A 24,010-nucleotide genomic window follows, 5' to 3' on the forward strand; every position below is an offset into this window, starting at 1 on the left:
AGTAAAGAGAAATGATTTGATTTTCTTTATTATTCTTCTTCAAGCTGGAAAAATGAGGTTTTTTTTCTAAGGAGAAGGCTTTGATTGATTCTGAAAATAAGGGCAGCGTGAAGTTAAAATTGTCTTTTGCCTCTATTCAATGCACAGTATTTATATTTCACCAAGCACCGAAGCAACTTATTATATTCAAACACTGGCGTTATTTTTGGTTTTACAGTGGATTAGGCTTGTGTGGCTCAAGGAAGAGTAGTGTTAAAGCAGAGAGAAAAACCTGGAGATTAACAGATGGCTGTTCCTGTGAGTTAAAGCCAGCCATGAATCACAGCACATTTATTATCTGATCTGATTTAATAGAGCAGTGGTTCTCAACCTTTTTAATGCCGCGACCCCCAACCGGTCGTAAGTCGAGGACGACTCAACTGGTGCAGCACCGTTTGCAGAATGGGACTTTTGGCGGGCTCAGCAGGGCAGAGACAGCCTGGACAATTCCTATTGGCTTTGAAAGCCAATAGAATTAGACTCTATTCAAAGAGTCTATTCTATTGGCTTTCAAAAGCCAATAGAATAAAAGGGAGTAGCACAGCTAAGGAAAAGGGGAAAAAAATGGCGGACTGCGTTGTTTGGCGACCCCCATGAAATGGTCGTTCGACCCCAAATGGGGTCCCAACCCACAGGTTGAGAACCACTGTAATAGAGGGTCACAAAAATGCATGTATCATTGGAAAGTATCCAGCAGCGATGGTGGCTAATTTGAGTATTTTCTTTTATTGGTAAAGTATAGTGTTGCCATCTTGGAGAACTTGTGATGTGTAAGATTGCCTTGTAAACATATGAGGAGTTAGGCTAGTACTAGTTGCTGGGAGACATTTTACGAATAAGGACCACACTGTTTAAGCCAGTGGTTCTCAACCTTTTTAATGCCGCGACCCGAACCGGTCGTAAGTCGAGGACTACTCAACCGATCGTAAGTCGAGGACTACTCAACTGGTGCAGCACCGTTTGCAGAATGGGACTTTTGGCGGGCTCAGCAGGGCAGAGACAGCCTGGACAATTCCTATTGGCTTTTGAAAGCCAATAGAATTAGACTCTATTCGAGAGAGTCTATTGTATTGGCTTTCAAAAGCCAATAGAATAAAAGGGAGTAGCACAGCTAAGGAAAAGGAGAAAAAAATGGCGGACTGGGTTGTTTGGCGACCCCCGTGAAATGGTCGTTCGACCCCAAATGGGGTCCTGACCCACAGGTTGAGAACCGTTGGTTTAAGCACACAGATATATAATGCAGCATTTTTTAAAAACAAATATGCTTTATTTTTTGCTTACCGAATATTGCATTAAAAATCAAGCATATCAGAGAAAGGTATCCACTGTGATTGGATAGGTAACATTAATTTTTAGATTTCAAGCACAATTCGGATTTTAAAATTACGTGAATGAGGTAAACACTAGGAATCAAATTCAAATTCCATCGGAGAGAGACTTCTTTTATCAATCACGGGCCATTCCTAACATTAAAAGGCCGTTGAGTTTTTCTCGTTGGTTTTAAAATGCCACAGATCTACAGACCTTAAAGCATTCTTTAAAAGAGGATTTTATTTTTTTAGGGTTTTCATTTTGCTCAAATAAACAGCAAGTCAGAGGTAGTCTTCAGTTGACATCCGTTTAGCGTCTGTTCAAAGTTACAAACAAATTAACTTACAACCGAGTCTTGCACTTAGCGACCGTCACAGCAGCCCCAAGATCACGTGATCAAAAATTGAGCTCTTCCGAGAAGCAAAATCAATGGGGGGGGGGAAGTTACACTCATTTAACAACCACAGGTTTTACTTAACTTCAGCGATTCGCCTAATTAGTGTGATAAAAAAGGTCTTTAAACCGAGTGCGAGTCCCACCTTGCTCAGAAATGGGAAATTCTAGTCCTGATTGTGGTTATAAATTATAAAGGCCTTTCGTTTATAGCCTTTGCTTAAAAAAAAAAACAAACCCAAAAACTTCTATGGAAGCAATATTTACATAACAAAATACAAAGTATTAAAAACGATGAAAAAAATATATCGAAGCCTATAAACAATTTACAACGTGGAAATGTACAATCTTCAACCGACAAACGGAATTATTTACACATATTGTATATACATATTTGCATAGTAGAGGAATATACAACGAAATGGATATTTCATCTTTGGGGGACTGCATAAACCAAGTGCTCTTTGAGATCAGCATTTTCACACAACATGCGATCTACACACTCATATACAGGGATAGCCTGGTTAAGTGCTTCCTTTTTTTTTTAATCTGTTTTAATTTTATTTTTTAAAAAAGTTCAAATAAAAAAACACCCCAAACATTTTTTTGAAGAAACCATGAAAAACAAAACAAGATGTTAAAAAAAAAAAGTTTTAAGAGGCAAAAAATGGTTGCCTATGATGCTGAAGCATCCGTGAAAGGAATTAAATCTGCCGGAAGTCAGGCATGGCGTGTAGTTGAAGGCCCACCTTCTTTTGTACATACATGTTTGTGTATGTGACTTAATGTCCTTACAAGAGGGACAGGCCCTCACCTCTGTCCTCATTCAATGTGGGATCCTGTTGGAGAACCAACATTTTATCTCCTTTTATCAGTTGTTTCAAGATTGGGCGGTTCTTTTACATTCTCGTTTCTATTGATTCCTGTGGGAACGAAAGAAACAAAGATTTAGGAAGTCAACGAACAGCAAGTCACTTTTGTAGAGTTGCCCAAAAAGCGGTTATGCCTGATAAGGTCCTCAGACGTGGTCACCAAAAGTGGAATTGGATCCAGAAAAAAACGTGCAGGCAGTCCTCGATTGAACAATAGTTCATTTAGTGACCGTTCAAAGTTACAAGAGCGCTGAAAAAAGCGACGTACGACTGTCTTTCAAGCTTGCGAAAGACAAAATTCAGATACTCGACAACTGACTCGTATTTATGACGGTTGCACTGTCCCGGGGTCGTGGGATCCCCTTTTGCGATCATCTGACAAGCGAGGTCAATGGGGAAGACTTCCTTAACAGCTGTGTTACTAACTGAACTTAATAACGGTCATAAAATGGAGCAAAACTTTACTTTTAGCAGACGTCTTGCTTAGCCACAAATTTTGAGCTCAGTTGTGTACATAAATCGAGAACTAACTGTATTTAGCAATGAGAAACTGGGAATTTGCCTCAGCATGTTTAAAATGAAAAATATTTGTAATTAGGAGTCCTTGTGATCTACTTTCCTTCTCATCAACATTCAGCTGCCTCGTGCCTTTTAGGACAGAGTTCCCCAATCTTTCGGGATTTACGGACTGGCAGGGGGAAGAGGGGATGGTTCTGCACGCCTGCTGCTTGCGTAAGTGGGGATGTGTGCACGCGCTCGTCCCCCCCACACTTCCATGGCCTGGTTCCAAACTGCTCAAGTCCTGGCAATGGGCCACAGCAGAGGGTTGGGGACCCCTGTTCTAGGAGAGCTACATTCAAGAGACTCTTATAGACTTTCAATTTTATTGATCCCATTCAAGATGGGGAAGAGAGCCTTACCGTTAGGTCCCGATTGCGTAGTCCTCCACTCGTGTTAATTATATAGTGATTGTTGTTTTGATTATCCTGTAATGGAATAAACATTCCGCTGTTAACAATGGGTTTCCCTTATTTTAATTTAAAAAAAAATATCTGTTGATTTGTAGCTACAGCAATCTTAGTTCGAGTACCTATGTTCACAAACTAGGTTATATGAAATAATTGGTCTAGGGAGATCCGTAAATTATGGTCCACAAAATTAAGATGGCAGCCACATGAAAAAAGAGCAGAACGCGACACAATGTCGCCCCCTTTGGACTTTTTTCATTGTACCCTACAAACACTCATGTTTTAGTCCAGTGGTGGCGAACCTATGGCACGGGTGCCAGAGGCGGCACTCAGAGCCCTCTCTGTGGGCACACACGCCGTCGCCCCAGTCCTAGGCCTTCAGCTGGGTTTTATAAAACCTTTTCGCTTTAGGCCTCCGCAGCCGTGTGCAAAAAAAAATAAAAATAGGTTCAATCAGTCAATTTCAAAATCTTGCGAGAAAAAAAAAGATCTTGCAAAGTTGAAATTGAGCCAATGGGCCATACCCAGCCAATGGGCCACACCCACCCGGCACTGGACGATGCATAAGTGGGTTTTGGGTTGCAGTTTGGGCACTCGGTCTCTAAAAGGTTCGCCATCACTGTTTTAGTCCATGGTCGTAGACATCTGCAGGAAGCAGGCAGTAAAGGAACAATTCAGTGGGTGTGAGAAGAGGCAATCTAACCCACACATGTGGGCCATAAAAAGGGGTTGGAATTCATTGTTGGAATGTATTTTTGTGCAACAACTACAGTAGTATTCAGCCAGTAGATGGCAGTGTTTACAATTTTGGATCTATGGTATATACCAGTGATGGCGAACCTTTTAGAGACCGAGTGCCCAAACTGCAACCCAAAACCCACTTATGCATCGTCGGGTGCCGGGTGAGCGTGGCCCATTGGGTGGGCGTGGCTGCAGTGGTAACAGCAGACTGGGTGGGACTAAAAAGTTCAATCAATTCCAACTATGCAAGATCTTTTTTTTTCCTGTGAGAAGTTGAAATTGACTGATTGATTAAACCTTTTTTTTTTTTTTTGCACACGGCGGCGGAGGCCTAAAGCGAAAAGGTTTTATAAAACCCAACTGAAGGCCTAGGACTGGGGCAACGGCGCGCGTGCCCACAGAGAGGGCTCTGAGTGCCGCCTCTGGCACCCGTGCCATAGGTTCGCCACCACTGGTATATACTCTATGTTCTTTCGTCATAAGTAGAGTTTCCTGTTTCCTGTTACAGTTAAGCAGTAAAGCACATGGTGACTGTACACTTTGTTTGAGCTGTGGTGCTATATATAAACAGAATTTCTAACAGAAGGGAACATTTAAAGAAGACACTGCTGCTTTGATTGGCTTGCTTTAACACTGCCTGGGAATTTACTCTTACAATTTTCAAGATTGTGCTTTTAATCCCAACCAGTGTTAAAGGGGACTTTCCCCACCATCCAGTCAGAGCTGAAGAAGCTTCTGGGATGAGAAGCGAAATGTCTTCAAAGAAAAACAAGAAAGTCCAATTGCCTCTTGGAAAAAGCACCTTTGGGACATCTAAGTGGAAAAGAGAAACCCCAATATGTTCTCATTGCCATGAAAATTTTTGGTTGCCGAGTTCCATTCATCCTTCAATGATGTTTTTGTTTTTACATTCTGAAAACGGTAGGATCCAAATTCTGCTTTTGAACTATAGGGATGAACAGTCTCACCGTGATGGCTTCTAATTTTGATAAGCGGGTGATCGTTTCCTCCTTCATCAATATGTATAAAATTGCGTCATGAATGGTCAGGAAAAATATGGAGGGCTTAATTTCGTCATCAAAAAATCCACATCTCTGTAGCTTCTCCAGGAGACCATCTTTGTGTGTGTGTGTGTGTGTGTGTGTGTAGGGGTAGATTGGGGGGGGGAAGGGAAGGAAAAACAAAGAGGGAAGAGGGAAAAAGAGAAACAGAATTACAGGCCTAGAAAACGATGTGACTGAGTTTTAAACAACACAGATAATCCCTGACTCACAACAATTCATTTAGTGACTGTTTGAAGTTGTAAGGGCACTGAAAAAAGTTACTTATGACCATTTTTTACACTTATAACCATTACAGCATCTCTGTGGTCACATGATCAAAATTCAGAGGCTTGGCCACAGGTTCATATTTTATGACGGTTGCCGTGTCTCAGGCTCATGTGATCCCTTTTCACAAACTTCTGACAGGCAAAGTCAATGGGGGAAGCCAGATTTCACTTAACAACCGTGTTATTAACTTAACAACTGTGGCAAGAAAGATCATAAGATGGGGCAAAACTCATCTTAACCACTGTTTTGTCTGGCCATGGAAATTTTGTACTCGTGTGGTCGTAAATGAAGGACTATCTGTATCATTTGATTTGTTCCACATATTTTGTGTTCAGTATCACATTTGCAGGAATGCACTTTCTAACATTAGGAGTGCAATTATTTCCTTCTTTTAAAAGCAGCTTTTAAAATATAAATATATAAAATATAAATATATAAGTTTGTGTATGTATGTGTGTGTATATATGTATACACACACACACACTTATACACTACATATACGTATACGTATGTGTATGCGTATATGTATATGTATATACTATACACACACACATACACACCCAATTACTATGTATCCTCCCTGGTTCAGCTGACAGAAGTGAGGAGAACCCGTGGCCTAGAGGTTAATATAGCTGCCTAACATGCAAGCAGCCCAGGTTTGAATCTCAGAAGGGTATGGCTAGCTGATGAGAGCTAAATAGCTTGAAATAGCTATACTAGTCTCCCTGTAACTCTTTTGTCAGCAAAATCTAAATTTACAGACACACACACACACACACACACACACACACAGTATTGTTTTACATGGACATCGATAAGGAGATCAAAACAGTCACTAAGAAAGAGCCTTACCATGTGCGCCCACAATATAAACTTCAACATCAACCCGGATGAATTCTCTTAAAGTCTGTTCAAAGGAGAAATGGGTGATATTTAATTGTAGGCAGACAAAGGCGTGTACAATAATTTAGAATACGATAATAGCAGAATAATAACTATATAGATATAATAATAGCCACCGGCATAACATTCTTGCAGTTCTGTCTGCTATCGCTGTGATTAGCAACAAATGAGTAACTGTGAATTGTATTTTATTTCTATGTAGTCTGGGATTAGAAAGGCTAAACTTTGAGAGAAACAAGCTCAGATCTTGTTTCCTTACGTTGAGTTGTCTCCAGAAGTTGTGGGTGCTTCATCACTGGAGATTTTTTAAGAAGAGATTGGATAATCATTTTTCTGGAATGGTATAGCACAGTGATGGCGAACCTTTTAGAGACTGAGTGCCCAAACTGCAACCCAAAACCCATTTATGTATCATCGGGTGCCGGGTGGGCGTGGCTCAGGGGGTGGGTATGACCCATTGGGTGGGCGTGGCTGCGGTGGTAATGGCAGACTGGGTGGGACTAAAAAGTTCAATCAATCAATTTCAACTTTGCGAGATCCTTTTCTTTCCCCCGAGAAGTTGAAATTGATTAATTGAACCTTTTTTTTTTTGCACACGGTGGCAGAGGCCTAAAGCGAAAAGGGTTTATAAAACTCAGCTGAAGGCCTAGGATTGGGGTGACGGCACAGGTGCCCACAGAGAGGGCTCTGAGTGCCGCCTCTGGCACATGTGCCATAGGTTCGCCACCACGGGTACTATAGGATCTCCTGCTTGAGCAGGGGGTTGGAGTGGATGACCTCCAAGGTCCTTTCCAACTCTGTTCTGTAAAGATTAAGTTCACTCATACACACAAGTACATACACACACACACAAATACACACACACATACAGAGACACACACACACACACACAAGGATCCATGAGCAGTTCATCCTGAGTGAACTCAATCTTTATATTCTTTTAAAAACCCTTGCATTGGGGTGGAGTCTGGGTGACTGAGAGGAGCTGAGCACTTACTAGCCGGATGCCCTTCCTGACACCTATGCGCAGCTCACAGCACAATTTTACCTCTCCGATGATTCTCATAGCTGAAACATCCAGAAAGGACACTGCTGAAAAATCAAGAATGACGCTATGGACATCAATTCTCGGAACTCTGATGTTGGGAGGCAGGCTTGCGTTCCAGTTTATCAGAACTGGAAAATCCTTCGTATTTATGGGCTGACTCAGTTCTTCAACCCTGTTGTTGTCCAGCTCTTCATCTGAGTCGGTCGCATTAGTGACGGTACAAAGAAAACCTTTCTGAATGAAATAGAAGGAAAGAAGGAAACTGTTCAGAATGCTTCTTAACCACAAAAAGAGAAATCGGAACACTTGACCAGCCAGTTCTGAAATTGAAGGCTGAATGGCTTCTTTTGGATGTAGAGCAGGGATGTCAAACTCAATTTCATTGAGGGCCGCATCAGCATTGCGGTTGCCCTCGGGGGGCCGGGTGAGTGTGGCCAAGGTGGGTGCGGCCTACTGGGTGGGCGTGGATGGAGTGGGTGTGGCCTATTGGGTGGGCATGGCCAACTATACATCGTTTGCGTCAAGGGGGCCTGTGGGGGCCTGGGCAGGAATGGGACAGATCTGAGGGTCTCTGGCAGAAGGGGGTGGGACCGGGGCAAGGCCAAGGCATGGTCCACTGGAAGAACCTCACTGTTCCTCTCAGGCCATGCGGGGGGGGGGGGCTGGATGATGGTGCGGGCTGCCCGGAGCCCTGGGCAGCAGAGGTCAAATGCCCAGTCTGGCCCTTGAGCACCCACGCACCAAGCCCAGCTCCACTTCCTCAAGGCTGCTGCTCAAGGTTGTCCTGGTTCCTCACTGTTTCCAGACCGTCTTGTGGAGCTAAGACTGAATGCGTTTCAGCATAGATGGCCACCACAAAATTGTACATTGGCTCCCGGCCGGCCTGGGCCAGGGCCAAGGCAGTGGGGGCCGTTCCCTCACTGTTTCCAGGATGGCTTCGCAGGCCACATGAAACCAATTTGCGGGCCGCATCCGGCCCCCAGGCCTTGTGTTTGACATGTCTGATGTAGAGAGAGTGCACGTGAAAGAGATCGGTCACAATTTTTGTGGTTATCATTCAAATAATTAAGGATTCTTACTGGAGTTTCTTGAAGTTCTCCCTTCTTTAACATCTTCTTTATTTTCCTTAGAGCTTTGTTGCGTTTCTGTAACACCCTCAATGGTTTAAAACCAACCTGAAATATGGAATCATTGTTTTAGCAGATATTTGATTATATATATATTTTAATCACCTTAGTACAATCTACTGTATTTTTTCAAGTGGAAAACATGGATTTGATTTAAATAGATTCTAGTTATGTGTTTAATTGTACAGGTATTCCTCGACTTACGACCACAATTGAGCCCAAATTTTCTGTTGCTAAGTGAGACATTTCCTGCCACTGTATATATGGTTTTAAAATTAAAAGTTTTATGGGAAATCATTTCTGTTAAGATTATGGTCTGTGCAATACTTACCGCAGCAGTCAATTTTTCCTTGAAGAAGTCAACATTAGCAAAAAAGATTGGAGATGGGCACCTGAAAACTTTCACTCCTTCTGGCTCATATATCTAGACAGCAAAATATCACCTGTTAATTTTGAGGCACTCTACTGCCAAAACTGTGCGTGTTAAATTATTGCAATTAACAATACGGTGTTCTTACATCTGAGTAGTCTTTTCTGTTTCTGTAGATGTCATTCCTTCCAACGTTAGCCAAAAGTGTGCATTTTGGACTGAAAAGAGAAGAGGCAAACGAGCTGATTAATGCAGAATGAATGGGATCAACTGTTATTCTAATAATGATGCGGGCCTTTGCTTATATCTGTAGTATCCCTTAAGCTACAAAATTTGGGAATATTCATTGCTGGATTCAATGGTGCTACCTTCGAGAAAATAGAGACAGAATTACAAAATTGATATTCTGGAAGTAATTTCTTTTCCCAGTAGTAATGTATTTCCCAGTAGCAATGTATGGCTGTGAGACTTGGACCACAAGGCTGAGCATCTTAAGAATGGATGCTTTCAAAGAATGGATGCTTTCAAGGAATGGATGCTTTCAAATTGTGGAGAAGACTCTTGAGAGCCCCTTGGACTGCAAGGGGATCAAATTAGTCAATCCTAAAGGAACTCAACTAACCCTGACCGTTGAATGGACACAATTAATTAAATATAAAGTCAAGTTTCGTTGGTTAATACCTGAAGGCATACTTTTAACTTGGCAGGAGAAAAAATACAAGATAGATACACTTGAGAAAGCACAGGACTTTTATGAGAGTTACTTTTCACAAGGAGAAGAACAAGAAAGTAGGGAACAGCCGGAGAGTAAAAGTTATGATGAAGATCGAGTTATGAAGTTGATCGAGAGTGAGAAATACAAAAGTTACAAGAAAGAGAAAGGTTAGAAAGAGAAGCAAAAGGCAGACTTATAGAGACAAGAAGTATAAAACAAAATAAAAACAAAAAAAATAGATCAAGTTAAAAATGGGAGATGTAATTAAGCTCTTTCCTATAAATATTAATGGATTAAATATATCAAGAAAAAGAGTTTAGACGTTTAACAATTTAAGGAAATTGGATATAGATGTGATGTATCTTTAGGAAGTTTACATAGAATAGGATTATAGAAAATTACTAGAGAAAGTAAAATTTAGAAACATTATACACAATATTAGCATAAAACAAGAAAGGAGGAATTATCATATATGTCAAAGAAAATAAAATTAAATAAATATGCTTGGATGAAAAGGGGTGAATTTTAATGTTGGAAATAGTATTAGAGTAAAAACAGTATATGCACTAAATAATATGAGAATATTTGTATGATCACCATGCTTAGATGGAATTCCGGTCGAATGTTATAAAAAATATGAGTGTTACTACAATGAATAAAAGAGCCGAGGTGGCGCAGCAGTTCGAGTGCAGTACTGCAGGCCACTTTAGCTGACTGTGTTCAGCAGGTCAGCGGTTCAAATCTCACCGGCTCAGGTTGACTCAGCCTTCCATCCTTCCAAGGTAGGTAAAATGAGGACCCAGATTGTTGGGGGCAATATATATATACATTGCTTACTGGTGTACACCGCTTAGAGAGTGCTTGCACTTAAAGCGGTATATAAGTCTCATAAAATAACCTAACGGGGAGGGAGGACTTCTTGGGAGAAGACTCTTATGTTGGGAAAGATGGAAGGCAAAGGAAGAAGAGGACAGCAGAGCATGAGATGGTTAGAAAAGGGTTGTCAATGCAATGAACGGGAATTGGGGCAAACTCCAGGAGACAGTGGAAGACAGGGGTGGACCTGGCGTGCTGTGCTCCATGGGGTCGCAAAGAGTTGGACATGATTTAATGACTGAACAACAACAACTATCTCTAGCAGTCTCTACATCTTTAGCATGTGTAGGTCTTTAGGGACTCTGCCTTTGACTTAGGACTGTAATTGAGTTTGGAATTATGTCTGTAAATTATGCCAGTCATTATTTTATGACAATTTTTTTTTGTGGTGGTTGTTAAGCGAAGGTGCCGGTCATAAAGCAAATGCCACGGTCATTAAGCGAAGAGCACAAGAGAATCCCTTGTTTGTAATGGGTGTTCTTTCCCTCTGTAAACTGGAAGTATACGCCAATTTCTGGCACAAAAAAGATGACACAAATCGTGGTCATGTGACCACAGAATATTGCAAATGGCCGTAAATGCGAGCTGGTTGCTAAGCAGCCCAAATACAAGCATGTGACTGAGGGAGCTTTGGAATTTTAAATCTGAGTCATAAGTACCTTTGGGGGGGAGAGGTTCCATCATAACCTGGGACGGTCACTAAATGATAACAGCATCATGGAAACTTCCTTGGAGATACTACAGCATCAGTCCAGGTGAAAAATAGGAAAATATGGCGCATATATTTGATCTGCATATTGTCTGTAGTGTATTTGTGACAGAAAATGGACCATAATATGGTGGTTAAATGATTTCACTCCACTTGAAATGACTTTATGTCTTTCCTCCACTTCAGGAAGTTGAGCTGACAAATGAAATAAGTATTTACTTACAACTGGACCCGGAATACAACTGTCAGGAGCTCAAATCCAAGGCCGGCAGCTAAGCCAAGATCCAGTCCCAGTAGAAGGGCAGCCAGGAAAGTCACAATCCAGACAAGCTAACAACAACAACAACAAAACATTAAATAAACATTAAACCATTGATATATTTGACTAGAGAAAATTACCAGCAAGGAATTTCTGGTCCTCACCAACAGCAAGATATGAGAAACTATGCTAGAAATAGTAGGGATGGTTCATGTAACATTTTTTGTAAAAATTATTGCTGATAAATAGTAATAGTAGTAAAGTTGGAAGGGACCTTGGAGGTCATCTAGTCCAACCCCCTGCTCGGGCAGGAACCCTACACCATTTCGGACAAGTGGCTGTCCAGTCTCTTCTTAAAAACTTCCAGTGTTGGAGCATTTACTGCTTCTGGAGGCAGGCTGTTCCACTGATTAATTGTTCTCACTGTCAGAAAGTTTCTCCTTAGTTCTAGGTTGCTTCTCTCCTTGATTAGTTTCCACCCGTTGCTTCTTGTCCTGCCTTCAGGGGCTTTGGAAAACAAAGCCCCTGAAGGCTCTTCTTTATGGCAGCCCCTGAGATATTGGAATACTGCTATCATGTCCCCCCTTGTCCTTCTCTTCGTTAAACTAGACATACCCAATTCTAGCAACCGTTCCTTATATGTTTTAGCCTCCGGTCCCCTAATCATCTTTGTTGCTCTTTTCTGTACTCTTTCTAGAGTCTCAACATCTTTTTTACATCGTGGTGACCAAAACTGGATGCAGTATTCCAAGTGTGGCCTTACCAAGGCATTGAAGAGTGGTATTAATACTTCACGTGATAGATGACAATATCATTGTTTGACATGTAGACGTAGTAGTTGCTTTCTGAGTAGGCATGCAAGGAATTTAACAATGTACAGAACTTTAGACACTGCCTTGTATCAAGTCAGATGTTGGTCTGTTTTTATCAGATACGAACAACCAAACTTACAAGTGTAGAGTTCAAACTAGCTACTTTATTGTTCTCTGCCTATACTACAGGAATCTCCCCGACTGGCAGCTTTCGCATGGGAAAGACCAGAGAAGTCTCAAAGGCATTCAGGACTACTCAGACTTCACCCTCTTGTATTTATGTAGTGAGTCCAGGCTAATTCCCTATGTCAGCCCTCCTCCCGACTGGGAAGGTTACTGTCCAACAATTTTGCTTCATTTTTTGAGCCTTGTTTTGCAGTGGTTTTACAGATTTTCAGACACTTTCCCCAGCTCTGTCTGGAAATGTCAAGGAAACACTGTTGATAAAACTATATATATATCCCATTAGACACCAATAAAGGAGAATATTTGTAGCCTAGAGTTGAAATGCAGGGTTCGTAGTGCTCTCTGACCTTGGTGGTTTTCTTGCAGACGTTTCATGACCCAACTAGGTAACATCATCAGTGCTAGAAGGAAGTGGGGTTTGCGCTGATAATGTTGCCCAGTTTGGGCAATGAGACTTCTGCAAGAAAACAATGAAACTCAGAGAGCACTAAAGATTGTGCATTAGACATCCCATCAACATGAATACACAAATATGTATTTTCAGCTCAGTTTCAGTTCAGTGTGACTGTGTTTGAAAATAGGCTTTGCCTCCATGATATCTTTGTTGTTACATGTTTATTCAGGTCCATGGATCTTTGTTACCTTCTTTTGGGTCCATTTCTCTTATTTCTATATTCACCCAAATACACAATCGTGCATTCTATTTGCGAATGAAAGCACTTACTAGCATTAGCTAATTTGGCATGGTTAGTTAAATAGTGTATGATTAAGAAACTCCTTTTAGCAATAGCACTTAAGACTTATATACCGCTTCACAATGCTTTACAGCCCTCTCTAAGTGCTTTACAGAGTCAGCATATTGCCTCCAACAATCTGGGTCTTCATTTTACATTTTACTGACCTTGGAAGAATGGAAGACTGAGTCAACCTGGAGCCGGTCAGGATTGAACTCCTGGCAGCGGGCAGAATTAGCCTGCAATACTGCATTCTAACCACTGTGCTACCAGGAAGGAGAATGAGAAAGTGAATAAGAGAGGAAGGAAGGAAGGAAGGAAGGAAGGAAGGAAGGAAGGAAGGAAGGAAGGAAGGAAGGAAAGGGAGGGAGGCATAGCAATAACATTTAGACTTATATACTGCTTCACAGGGCTTTACAAAGCCCTCTCTAAGTGGTTTACAGAGTCAGCATATTGCCCCCAGCAATCTGGGGCCTCATTTTACCAACCTCGGAAGGATGGAAGGCTGAGTCAACTTTGAGCTGGTCAGGATTGAACTTCTGGCGGTGGGCAGAATTAGCCTGCAATACTGCATTCTAACCACTGCGCCACCAGGGCTCCTTTTATAAACTTTTCGTGAAAATGAGAGCAGAGTGTATGTGTGTGGGGGGGGAATCACCAACTTCACCAAAGCAGAACAAAATGGCTGACAGATTCCCCTGCTTTTGGTCTCCCTTTCAGACATGTTCAATGACATTGTTTATGTTTGAATCGCTATTTGCACAGCTGGGTGAGGAGTCACTTACACAGTCACACTTGTCCTTTTTCCACAGAATTCCAATCTCTTTGAACTGCATCAACATCCCCTTCAAATTGCCCAGAACCAAAGCTGCAAGGACTGACTGTCAATGAAAGAATAACGTACATGTTGAAAGACAGACACGGGAAACGGGAAAAAAAAACACCCCACAATGCAAGAAATAAAGAGAGACGAGAGAAAGAGAGAGAAGTATCTCAGAGTACAGATAGTCCTCGACTTACAACAATTCATTTAGTGACAGTTCAAAGTTGCAATGGCACTAAAAAAAGAGACTTATGATCGTTTTTAACACCTACGACCATGGTCACGTGATCAAAATTCAGAGGCTTGGGCGCTGGTTCATATTTATGATGGTTGCAGTGTCCTGGGGTCTTGTGAACCCCTTTTGTGAATTTCTGACATGCCAAGACAATGGGGAAAACAGATTCATTGAACTGTCTGCTTTGGGGGCAGCAGTTGCTCAGATAGAAAGTCCATACAAAGAGTGGTGAGGACAGCTGAGAAGATCATAGGAAGCTCGCTCCCTGGTATTCAGGATGCTGCTTATAAGCACTCAGAGCTTAGAGCTTGAAGCATTGTTAGAGATCCCACATGCCCACTTTATGGTCTGTTTCTGTTGCTCCCCACTGGGAGGAGGTTTCAAAGTATTTCTAGCAGGACTACCGATTCTGTAATAGCTTTGTTCCCCATGCCATCCGTCTGGTAAATTCACAAGCTTTGGTTTTTTCGCCATGCACATGTATACATAACCCGAACGAGACTGTGTTGTCTCTCTTCATCATATAATATATGTGGGTATATGCATCATTCTGTATTTATTTATTTTTGTTATATTTATGCAGTGTATATCGGAGGTGGTGATCCTTTAAGAGCTGAATGCAACAAAATTTCATTTTAATGCATGCTGATTAGTGTACATTTGAAATGACAACAATAAAGTTATCATTCCATTCCATTCCATTCCATTCCATTCCATTCCATTCCATTCTATTCTATTCTATTCTATTCTATTCTATTCTATTCTATTCTATTCTATTCTATTCTTCACTAGCTGTACCCAGCCACGCGTTGCTGTGGCTCAAGAAAGAAAAGAGAAAGCACACGTTTGTAATATATTTAATTTCACAATGCTTGTGGGTATACAATATTTTTTGTTGTTCCATTGTGTGTGCAGATATAGAGATTACGTCCAACAGATGGCACTGTTTTTCAAAAAAGTATGTTTTTATCTGTTTTTCAATAAAAGCATGTTTTTACCTGTCACAGGTGTGACATCTATATAATATAGGTATATAAAAACACGCACATATTCGAATGGAACGTTGTGTCAAAATTTCAAAGCAATCGGTGAAGAACCTTTGGAGATTTAAGATTTTGAACAAACGAACATTTACATTTTTATTTATATATAGATTATTCTACTCTACTCACTCCATCTATTCTATTCTATTCTATTCTATTCTATTCTATTCTATTCTATTCTATTCTATTCTATTCTATTCTACTAACTTGACAATTGCAGTGATTCACTGAACAACAGTGGCAGGAAAGGTCGTAAAGGGGCGCAAAGCACACTTAACAACTGTCTCACTTAGCAACAGAAATTTGGGGTCAATCATGGTCATAAGTTGAGGACTACCAGTTACAGAAAAGGATGCCACCTGTAGCAAGCCAACCCAATCCAACCCAATCCACTAGATCCCAAAGCCAGTACCTTTTGCAGCGGTTCCAAGAGAAAGCCAATGGCTAAGATAGCAATCATGACAATGATAGCTGACAGGAGTCCAGCAATCTGCAGGACAAAAGCCCTTGGTTAACACACTTCCTGTAAAACAACTGGGGGTAATTCATTTACCGCAACACCTTAAATCTCCAGATACCTGTGTCTTGCCCCCGGTGCTTTCTTGCACTCCAGACCTTGATAGAGAAGTGCTTGCTGCAAATCCTTTGAAGACCCCTCCAAAGATGTTGCTGATTCCAAAGGCAATTAATTCCTTTAAAACACACACAAATTACACACTGCAAGGTAACAGGAAGTAGTCCTCGACTTACAACAGTTGTGACAGTTGCTAGAGCAGGGATCCCCAATCTGTAGGCCGCAGCCTACTACCGCGACCCACTACACATGTGCGTGCACTCACCCCCATTCGTGCTAGCATCGCCGCTACGCAAATGGGGCACTGCACAGTGAAAACGGGGCACTGCGTCACAATAATGGGGTACCACGTGGCAAAAGCGGGACGCTGCATGGCAAAAAGCGGGGCACCATACAATGAAAACGGGGCATCACTAGTGCCCACGTGACCAAAACAAGGCGGTGCCAGTGAATGTCACGCAGGCGCTAGCCCTGCCCCATTTGCGTCGCGTGTGCTCGTGGCCCAGTTTGTGTGTGCATGTGCAAAAAATGCTTCCCCCTTTCCCTTTCCCTCCGGTCCACCAACTGAGAAAGGTTGGAGATCTCTGCGCTAGAGACTTACCTGGTTGGCGTCTATGGGGTAATCGTGCTTAATGGAATAAACTTTAGCCACTGAAAAGGCAACAGCGAAGCCGACAATGGCAATAGAGATGCTGTCTCCTATACAACGTTCGAAATACTTGATATCTGGGGCAACTGGAGCCTGAAATCTGGAATGAAGGCAGAGGAGGACATTAAAACGGAGACCCTGTGTAGTTTTCCTAGCACTCAGTACAGATGGCTAAGTTAGAGAAAGACACTTTGGGTCCTGGTTAGCTGGTAGTTTGTCCCTGCCTTTAGGGGTCCAGGAGGCTCTGCAGGACATGGTTTAAAACAGAGGTTTTGGGCACCAGGGACCAGTTCCGTGGAGAGAGGTTTTTCCAAGGAACGAAGAATGCGTGGTTTCGTGTGCTGCCTACCTCCCGCAGATGGGGCTTTGCTTTTTTGCGCGGACCGGTTGCTGGCACGCTACAGCCCGGTGCCAGTTCACGGACCGGGAGTTGGGGACCCCTAGTTTAAAAACTTGGTGACTCAGTGGTGCAATCAAAGCACTGCCTGTTTGGAGTGCACCATCAGAAGGGTCTACGACAACTTGCCGCGGCCAACTCGCTGTAGGACTAATATCAAAGGAAGAGTGGAATAGAGTCATTAAAGAAAGGAGGCCAGAAAAGGGACAAAATTAAATGTGAGTGACAGACATTAAAATAATTTTTCAATTATTTTAAATAACGAAATTGAATTGTTGAATTGTCCCTCGGTGAGTTGGCTGTGACGAATTGGCTGTGGCAAGTTGTCCCGCCATCAGAATGGGGAGAGAATCACTCTGAAAAGTCCTTCAAGGGAGCGATTCAAGGGTGTGTGATGTCCTTGGTGCTGTCTGAGCTTGGTGGTTTTCTGGCAGATGTTTCATTACCAAACTAGGTAACATCATTAGTGCAAACTGGTCATGTTGCCTAGTTGGGTAATGAAATGTCTGCATGAAAACCACCAAGCTTAGAGAACGCCAGGGACTCCACGGATCCACCCAGAGCTACAAATATTCTCTTTAATTGATTCAAGGGTGTCAGCAGAAGGTTTCAAAATCACAAGATGGCAGATGCAATGTTGTAATCCAAGCCCTGGCTCTCTGAAATGTGTGTGTGACATCTTACGGAGATACCCAAGACACTTGTATTGTGACTCTGTGTCCAGCAGTTTGCCAATTTGGCACCCACACGTCCAGGGACACCATTGTGACAGGAACTCTCTATGCCAGGCGTCTTCAAACTTGGCCACTTTAAGACTTGTGGACTTCAACTCCCAGAATTCCTCTGCTGGCTGAGGAATTCTGGGAGTTGAAGTCCACAGGTCTTAAAAGTGGCCAAGTTTGAAGACCCCTGCTCTATGCCCACTACATCTGATCTGATCTGCCTGATAAGAACAAAGCAGGCCAATATAAAACAGGATCTCCAGTCTCCAACCCCTCATGGATGACCCCTTGCTTCAGTGTACAGGTAATCCTCGACTTAACGACCACAGCTGGGCCCCAAATTTTTGTTTGCTAAGCGAGACAGTTATGAAGTGAGTTTGGTCCCATGTTACGACTTTTCCTGCCAAGGTTTTCAAGTGAATCCCTGCAATGGTTAAGTTCGCAACACAGCTGTGAAGTGAGTCGGGCTTCCCCCATTGACTTTGCTTGTCAGAAAGTCACAAAAGAAGATCACGTGACCCTGGGACACTGAGACCCATCGTAAATAGGAGTCATTGGCCAAGCATCCGGATTTTGATCACGTGACCACAGAGATGCTGCAACAGTCCTAAATGTGAAAAACGATCGTAAGTCACTTTTTTCCAGTATCATTGTAACTTCAAACGGTCACTGAATGGATGGCTGACTTCCTGTATGCTTAAACCTATGGCCCATATGGTGGATTCCAATTACAAAGCATTTAAATTGGACTGTGGAAGCTCTTCCAGTTTATAATTGTGGCTAAATTTACTAGGAAGGGGGAAAAAAAACCCCAAAGCTATCTGTTTTTATTAATATACACAGATACTGTCTACTTACCCAATATCTAATGTTCCAACTGTATCTACCTGGAATATCTCTTTGAAATTAAAGCCGTAAGATAGTCCAGCTGCTATGACTGTCTGGAAAGAAGAACAACAGATTTTTTTTTTAAAAAAAAAACTTTACAAGTTTTCAAGCGGCTATTTCAATATTTACTTTCACTTTATTGTACAGAATTCAAGTTCTTAAAGAAAGACTGGACGCCTGTTCAGTTTTACCCTGGCCTTTCACCATGAATGATGGAGAAAAGCCATCGAGTTTTCATTGTCTTTATACTTGAAACACTTCTGAAACCCGAACCCAGATTTGTCAGTTTGAATTGATGATGTTTTTCACAGTAAGGACTGACGGGGTCATTTCCTCTTTATATTCGTGGGAAATTGAGAGCACTCCCAATTGAGGAACAAACTCATTTTTCACTCTTCAGGAAAATACTGGGGTTGATTAAGGCCAGGGCCATAGCACCTACACTTCTACAGGGATGTGGTCGCCTAGCGGTTAAGACGCTGGACTTGTCAAGGATGGCAGTTTGAGACCCAAGTACTGCATGATGCAGTGAGCTCCTGTTACTAGTCCCGGTTCCTGCCCACCTAAGCAGTTCAAAAGCATGCAAATCCGAGTAGAGAAATAGATAAACTAGATAAATAGATACCACTTCAGTGGGAAGGTAACAATGTTAGCTATGCCTTGGTGTAGACATGCCGGCTACATGATCACGAAAAATGTCTTTGGACAATGTTGGCTCCCTTGGCTAAGAAACGGAGATTTTATTTATTTATTTATGAGACTTATATACCGCTTTAAGTGCAAGCACTCTCTAAGTGGTGTACACCAGTAAGCAATGTATATATATATTTACATTGCCCCCAACAATCTGGGTCCTCATTTTACCTACCCCGGAAGGATGGAAGGCTGAGTCAACCTGGAGCCGGTGAGATTTGAACCGCTGACCTGCTGAACACAGTCAGCTAAAGTGGCCTGCAGTACTGCACTCTAACTGCTGCGCCACCTCGGCTCATCAATGAACATTGAACATTGAGCCCTAGAGTCAGACCCCACTCGACAGGGACAGATTAGCAAAGCACAGCCATATTAACCGACCAGCAATCAGGAGATGTGATGAAAACTCCTTAATCTCTCAACACATGGACAAAGCTAACCATAGTTTCAATTGGAAACTTGATCATAGACTAAGCCACGGATGGCGAACCTTTTACATACTGAGTGCCCCAAAACTGGCCCTGCCCCTGCTCCACCCCTGCCCCGCCCCCACTCTGCCCCCATCCCCCATCCCACCTGCCCACAGGACCACTCCCCGCCTCCAGGGCCCACCGCAGATCGCCTAGGCAGCCCAGCAGCGCTATGGCAGCCACACCCTCTGCCCGCGCCCTGCAGCATCAACTGCATGATGGGGTGGGAGGGCAGAGTCTTGTCTACGCTGTCTGGCTGCCATGTCCTTGGCTGCACTGCTCCGTGTGGGCCACGCTTGGGAGCAATTCTCCTTCAGGGAGGCTGCTGGAAAGGAGAGGGTCATGGGGGGGAGGCAAGACTGGGGCAACGGCACGTGTGCCCTCAGAGAGGGCTCCGAGTACCGCCTTTGGCACCTGTGCCATAGGTTCACCACCACTGGACAAAGCCAAGTCCTAAAATGCTAGACAATTCCTGGAAGTTTGGCATTCAGATAAATCAGCCATCAACAGGCACATAGAGATAAACAACATCTACACACTAATCAAAAGAGACAATCAAAAAGCCAAAGAGGAAACAAAAGGATCCAAACTCCCTTGATTGTCAGCAATCAACACCCAAATGAGCAGAGATTAACACCAATGCTAATACTAGGCCAACAATCAAAAAATAAACAATAATCCAATCAAGAAGTGACCAACTCAGACAAACAAGCTAACAATGAACGACAGCCTACACCAACACTGACAGGATATATAAAAAGAGACCAAACCCCACTCCCTTCTAACAATGATGATGTTACCTAGTTGGGTCATGAAATGAAATGTCTGTAAGAAAACAACCAAGCTCAGAGAGCACCAAGGACCCCACTGTTTATTTATAATCTTGTGGCTTAATTCCAGATGTGGAAAGTATTCTGTTTTTACTTCCACAGGCAGTCAAGTCACAGAAGTCAAGATGGTGGCCGTGACTGAAGCCTCATTTCTTTCTTATGTGCTTCATTTAAAAAAGTAAGATGATTGTGGCTACCATCTTGATATTTTTTGACCTGCCCCCAACTGAGGATGCCACTATTTGAACAAATGTTAAATGTGAACAAATTGGAATTCACTATTGGAATGTATTTTTGTGCAACAACTACAGTAGTATTCAGCCAGTAGATGGCAGTGTTTACAAGTTTGGATCTAGGGTATATACTCTATGTTCTTTAGTGGTAAGTAGAGTTTCTTGTTTCCTGTTACAGTTAAACAGTTAAGCTGTAAAGCACATGGTGACTGTACACTTTGTTTGATCTGTGGTGCTATATATAAAAAGAATTTCTAACAGAACCCAAAACATCTAAAGTTTTTTTTTAAAACTTACAATGTACTTTGGCTTGCAAAAAAAATGGAGGCATTCTTACCACAATGACTTCAATCGGAATTGGTACTGGCAGTTTGGCTTTGTACCGGTCATTCAGTTCCTTGACCACTGACACAACGACTAAGATAATGAGTGCAGTGACTAAATCCGCAATGTTGGTGTTGGTGATTTGCTCAAATATACTTTTAAGGGTCTGTTAAAAAGGAAGAAGAAACTGGATGTTAATACGACATAGTTGCAAATGAAGAAGGAACGGGATCAATTGTGTTTTGATAAAGGCAATGTTCAGCCTCACGTGCCACGTTAAAGAGCAAAGGGAGTTGGTTGCTGTTAGCCCAAAGGGGCTTGAAAATAGAATCAGTGCAAAATCATGCCTTGTGGTGGGCACCGATCATGGTTTGTCGATTTTGCCAAACAGGAGACAAGTGAATTGTTTGTGACTGCGTGGTTTATTCTTGATTGGTTGGTTGGTTGGTTTCATCCAAGCCTCTAACAATTAACTGTAAAGTGAAAGATGATTAGGGGACTGGAGGCTAAAACATGTAAGGAATGGCTGCTGGAATTGGGTATGTCTAGTTTAATGAAGAGAAGGACAAGGGGGGACAGGATAGCAGTCTCCCAGTATCTCAGGGTCTGCCCCAAAGCAGAGGGAGTCAAGCTATTCTCCAAAGCGCCTGAAGGCAGGACAAGAAGCAACGGATGGAAACTAATCAAGGAGAGAAGCAACCTAGAACTAAGGAGAAACTTCCTGACAGTTAGAACAATTAACCAGTGGAACAACCTGCCTCCAGAAGCGGTGAATGCTCCAACACTGGAAGTTTTTAAGAAGAGACTGGATAGCCATTTGTCCGAAATGGTATAAGGTTTCCTGCCTGAGCAAGGGGTTGGACTAGATGACCTCCAAGATCCCTTCCAACTTTATTTTTATTATTATTGTTGTTATTATTGTTATAAAGCTGCTCAAAAAAAAAAGGAAAACGGGGATAAATAAGGCATACTTTGATACTTTGACCTGTGAGAGTGACTGTGGCTGCTCATTAATAATTGAAAACAATCATGGCTTAAGGGTATGTTTAGATACAGCTTCAGAATTACAACATCCTTCTGAGGCTAGCTGCCTAGACCCTATAGCAGTGATGGAGAACCTTTTAGAGACCGAGTGCCCAGACTGCAACCCAAAATCCACTTATGCATCGTCGAGTGCCGGGTGGGTGTGGCCCATTGGGTGGGTGTGACCCATTGGATGGGCATGGCTGCGGTGGTAATGGCAGACTGGGTGGGACTAAAAAGTTCAATCAATCAATTCCAACTTTGCAAGATGTTTTTTTTTCCTGCGAGAAGTTGAAATTGATTGAACCTTTTTTTTTTTATTGCACACACGGTGGCGGAGGCCTAAGGCGAAAAGGTTTATAAAACCCAGCTGAAGGCCTAGGACTGGGGCGAGGGCGCGCGTGCCCACAGAGAGGGCTCTGAGTGCCGCCTCTGGCACCCGTGCCACAGGTTCGCCACCACTGCCCTATAGTAATCATGATCATACTGGCCGTTTGGTATAGTTGTGGGAGGTGGTTTGGTCCAGACGTTGTGGGTCCTCCAACACTGGAGATTTTCAAGAAGAGATTGGGCAGCCATTTGTCTGAAATGATATAGGGTTCCTGTTTCAATAAGAGGGCTGGACTACAAGATCCCTTCCAACTTTGTTTTTCTCTTATTAGTGTTTAAGGCACCAGGCTGGGAACTGGGAGTTTTAGTCCCGACATGAATCCACTTTGGAGACCTGGGGCCAGTCACTCTCTCTCAGCCCCAGGAAGGAGGCAATGTCAAACCCCTTCTGAAAAACCTTGCCAAGAAAACTGCACGGACTTGTCCAGGTAGGGCTCTGAGAATTGGACGCAATTGAACTTTAGGGGAAAAAATGACCTTAATGCAGGGGTGTCAAACTCAATTTCATTGAGGGCCGCATCAGCATTGTGGTTGCCCTTAGGGGGGTGGGTGGGTGTGGCCAGGGTGGATGTGGCCTACTGGGTGGGCGTGGATGGAATGGGTGTGGCCTACTGGGTGGGCGTGGCCAGCTCTACATCATTCGCGTCAAGGGTGCCTGTGGAGGCCTGGGCAGGAGTGGGACAGATCTGAAGGTCTCTGGCAGAAAGGGGTGGGACCAGAGCAGAGCCCATCAAGCCAGACATGTGAAGTAGGCGAGGACCATTTGCTGGCCACTTCCAGGCGATGGTGCATTTCTTCATTCCTCACAAAGGGGGACCCCTCCCCAGCATGCACCCAGGGGACGGGGCCGACACGGCAGGGGCTGGTTCCTCGCTGTTTCCAGACGGCCTTGTGGAGCTAAGACTGAATGCATTTCAGCATAGATGGCCACCACAAAATTGTACATTGGCTCCCAGCCGGCCTCAGCCAGGGCCAAGGGAGTGGGGGGCCGTTCCCTCACTGTTTCCAGGATGGCTTTGCGGGCCACATGAAACCACTTTGCGGGCCGCATCCGGCCCCCTGGCCTTGTGTTTGACATATCTGCCTTAATGGCTCGATTAGAACCCTAGAAATCAAGGCGTACATCTGGATACTTCTCTGAAATATTCAGAGCAATCTTGAGTCAAAGACCAATGAGTTTAGTGATCCAGTTACCTTTCCCAATTATATTTCAATGAGTACCCTAGATTTAAATTTGTCGAGAAAAGGCTCGGATCAATACAATAATTTTACACTGGAAAAAAGCTTTTGTTGTGATGGCAGGTGGCCCTTGGCTTTTGACA

The 24,010-nt window shown here is 43.0% G+C and overlaps 1 protein-coding gene across 2 annotated transcripts in view; it reads right to left on the reverse strand.

The window, feature by feature from the left end:
- Positions 1-1,291: 1,291 nt before the first annotated feature.
- Positions 1,292-24,010, reverse strand: part of SLC26A3 (solute carrier family 26 member 3) — a 37,493-nt gene continuing 14,774 nt past the window's right edge. Inside the window, exons 7-21 of one of the 2 annotated variants that reach the window (XM_039354486.1) lie at positions 21,289-21,441; positions 18,696-18,778; positions 16,671-16,818; positions 16,074-16,187; positions 15,908-15,985; positions 14,180-14,275; positions 11,627-11,733; positions 9,252-9,321; positions 9,065-9,157; positions 8,686-8,781; positions 7,607-7,840; positions 6,508-6,562; positions 5,293-5,441; positions 3,536-3,601; positions 1,292-2,666 (exon numbers count right to left, since the gene is read on the reverse strand). In XM_039354486.1, the coding sequence (XP_039210420.1) occupies positions 2,643-2,666; positions 3,536-3,601; positions 5,293-5,441; positions 6,508-6,562; positions 7,607-7,840; positions 8,686-8,781; positions 9,065-9,157; positions 9,252-9,321; positions 11,627-11,733; positions 14,180-14,275; positions 15,908-15,985; positions 16,074-16,187; positions 16,671-16,818; positions 18,696-18,778; positions 21,289-21,441 (1,566 nt within the window). In that variant the 3' untranslated portion in view covers positions 1,292-2,642. The remainder of the gene's footprint in view (positions 2,667-3,535; positions 3,602-5,292; positions 5,442-6,507; positions 6,563-7,606; positions 7,841-8,685; positions 8,782-9,064; positions 9,158-9,251; positions 9,322-11,626; positions 11,734-14,179; positions 14,276-15,907; positions 15,986-16,073; positions 16,188-16,670; positions 16,819-18,695; positions 18,779-21,288; positions 21,442-24,010) is intronic. The other variant, XM_039354487.1, reaches the window with a different exon arrangement.

The sequence above is a fragment of the Crotalus tigris genome, unplaced genomic scaffold, assembly GCF_016545835.1.
Source record: "Crotalus tigris isolate CLP2741 ecotype Arizona unplaced genomic scaffold, ASM1654583v1 scf7180000018553.2237530, whole genome shotgun sequence".
Taxonomy (NCBI): domain Eukaryota; kingdom Metazoa; phylum Chordata; class Lepidosauria; order Squamata; family Viperidae; genus Crotalus; species Crotalus tigris.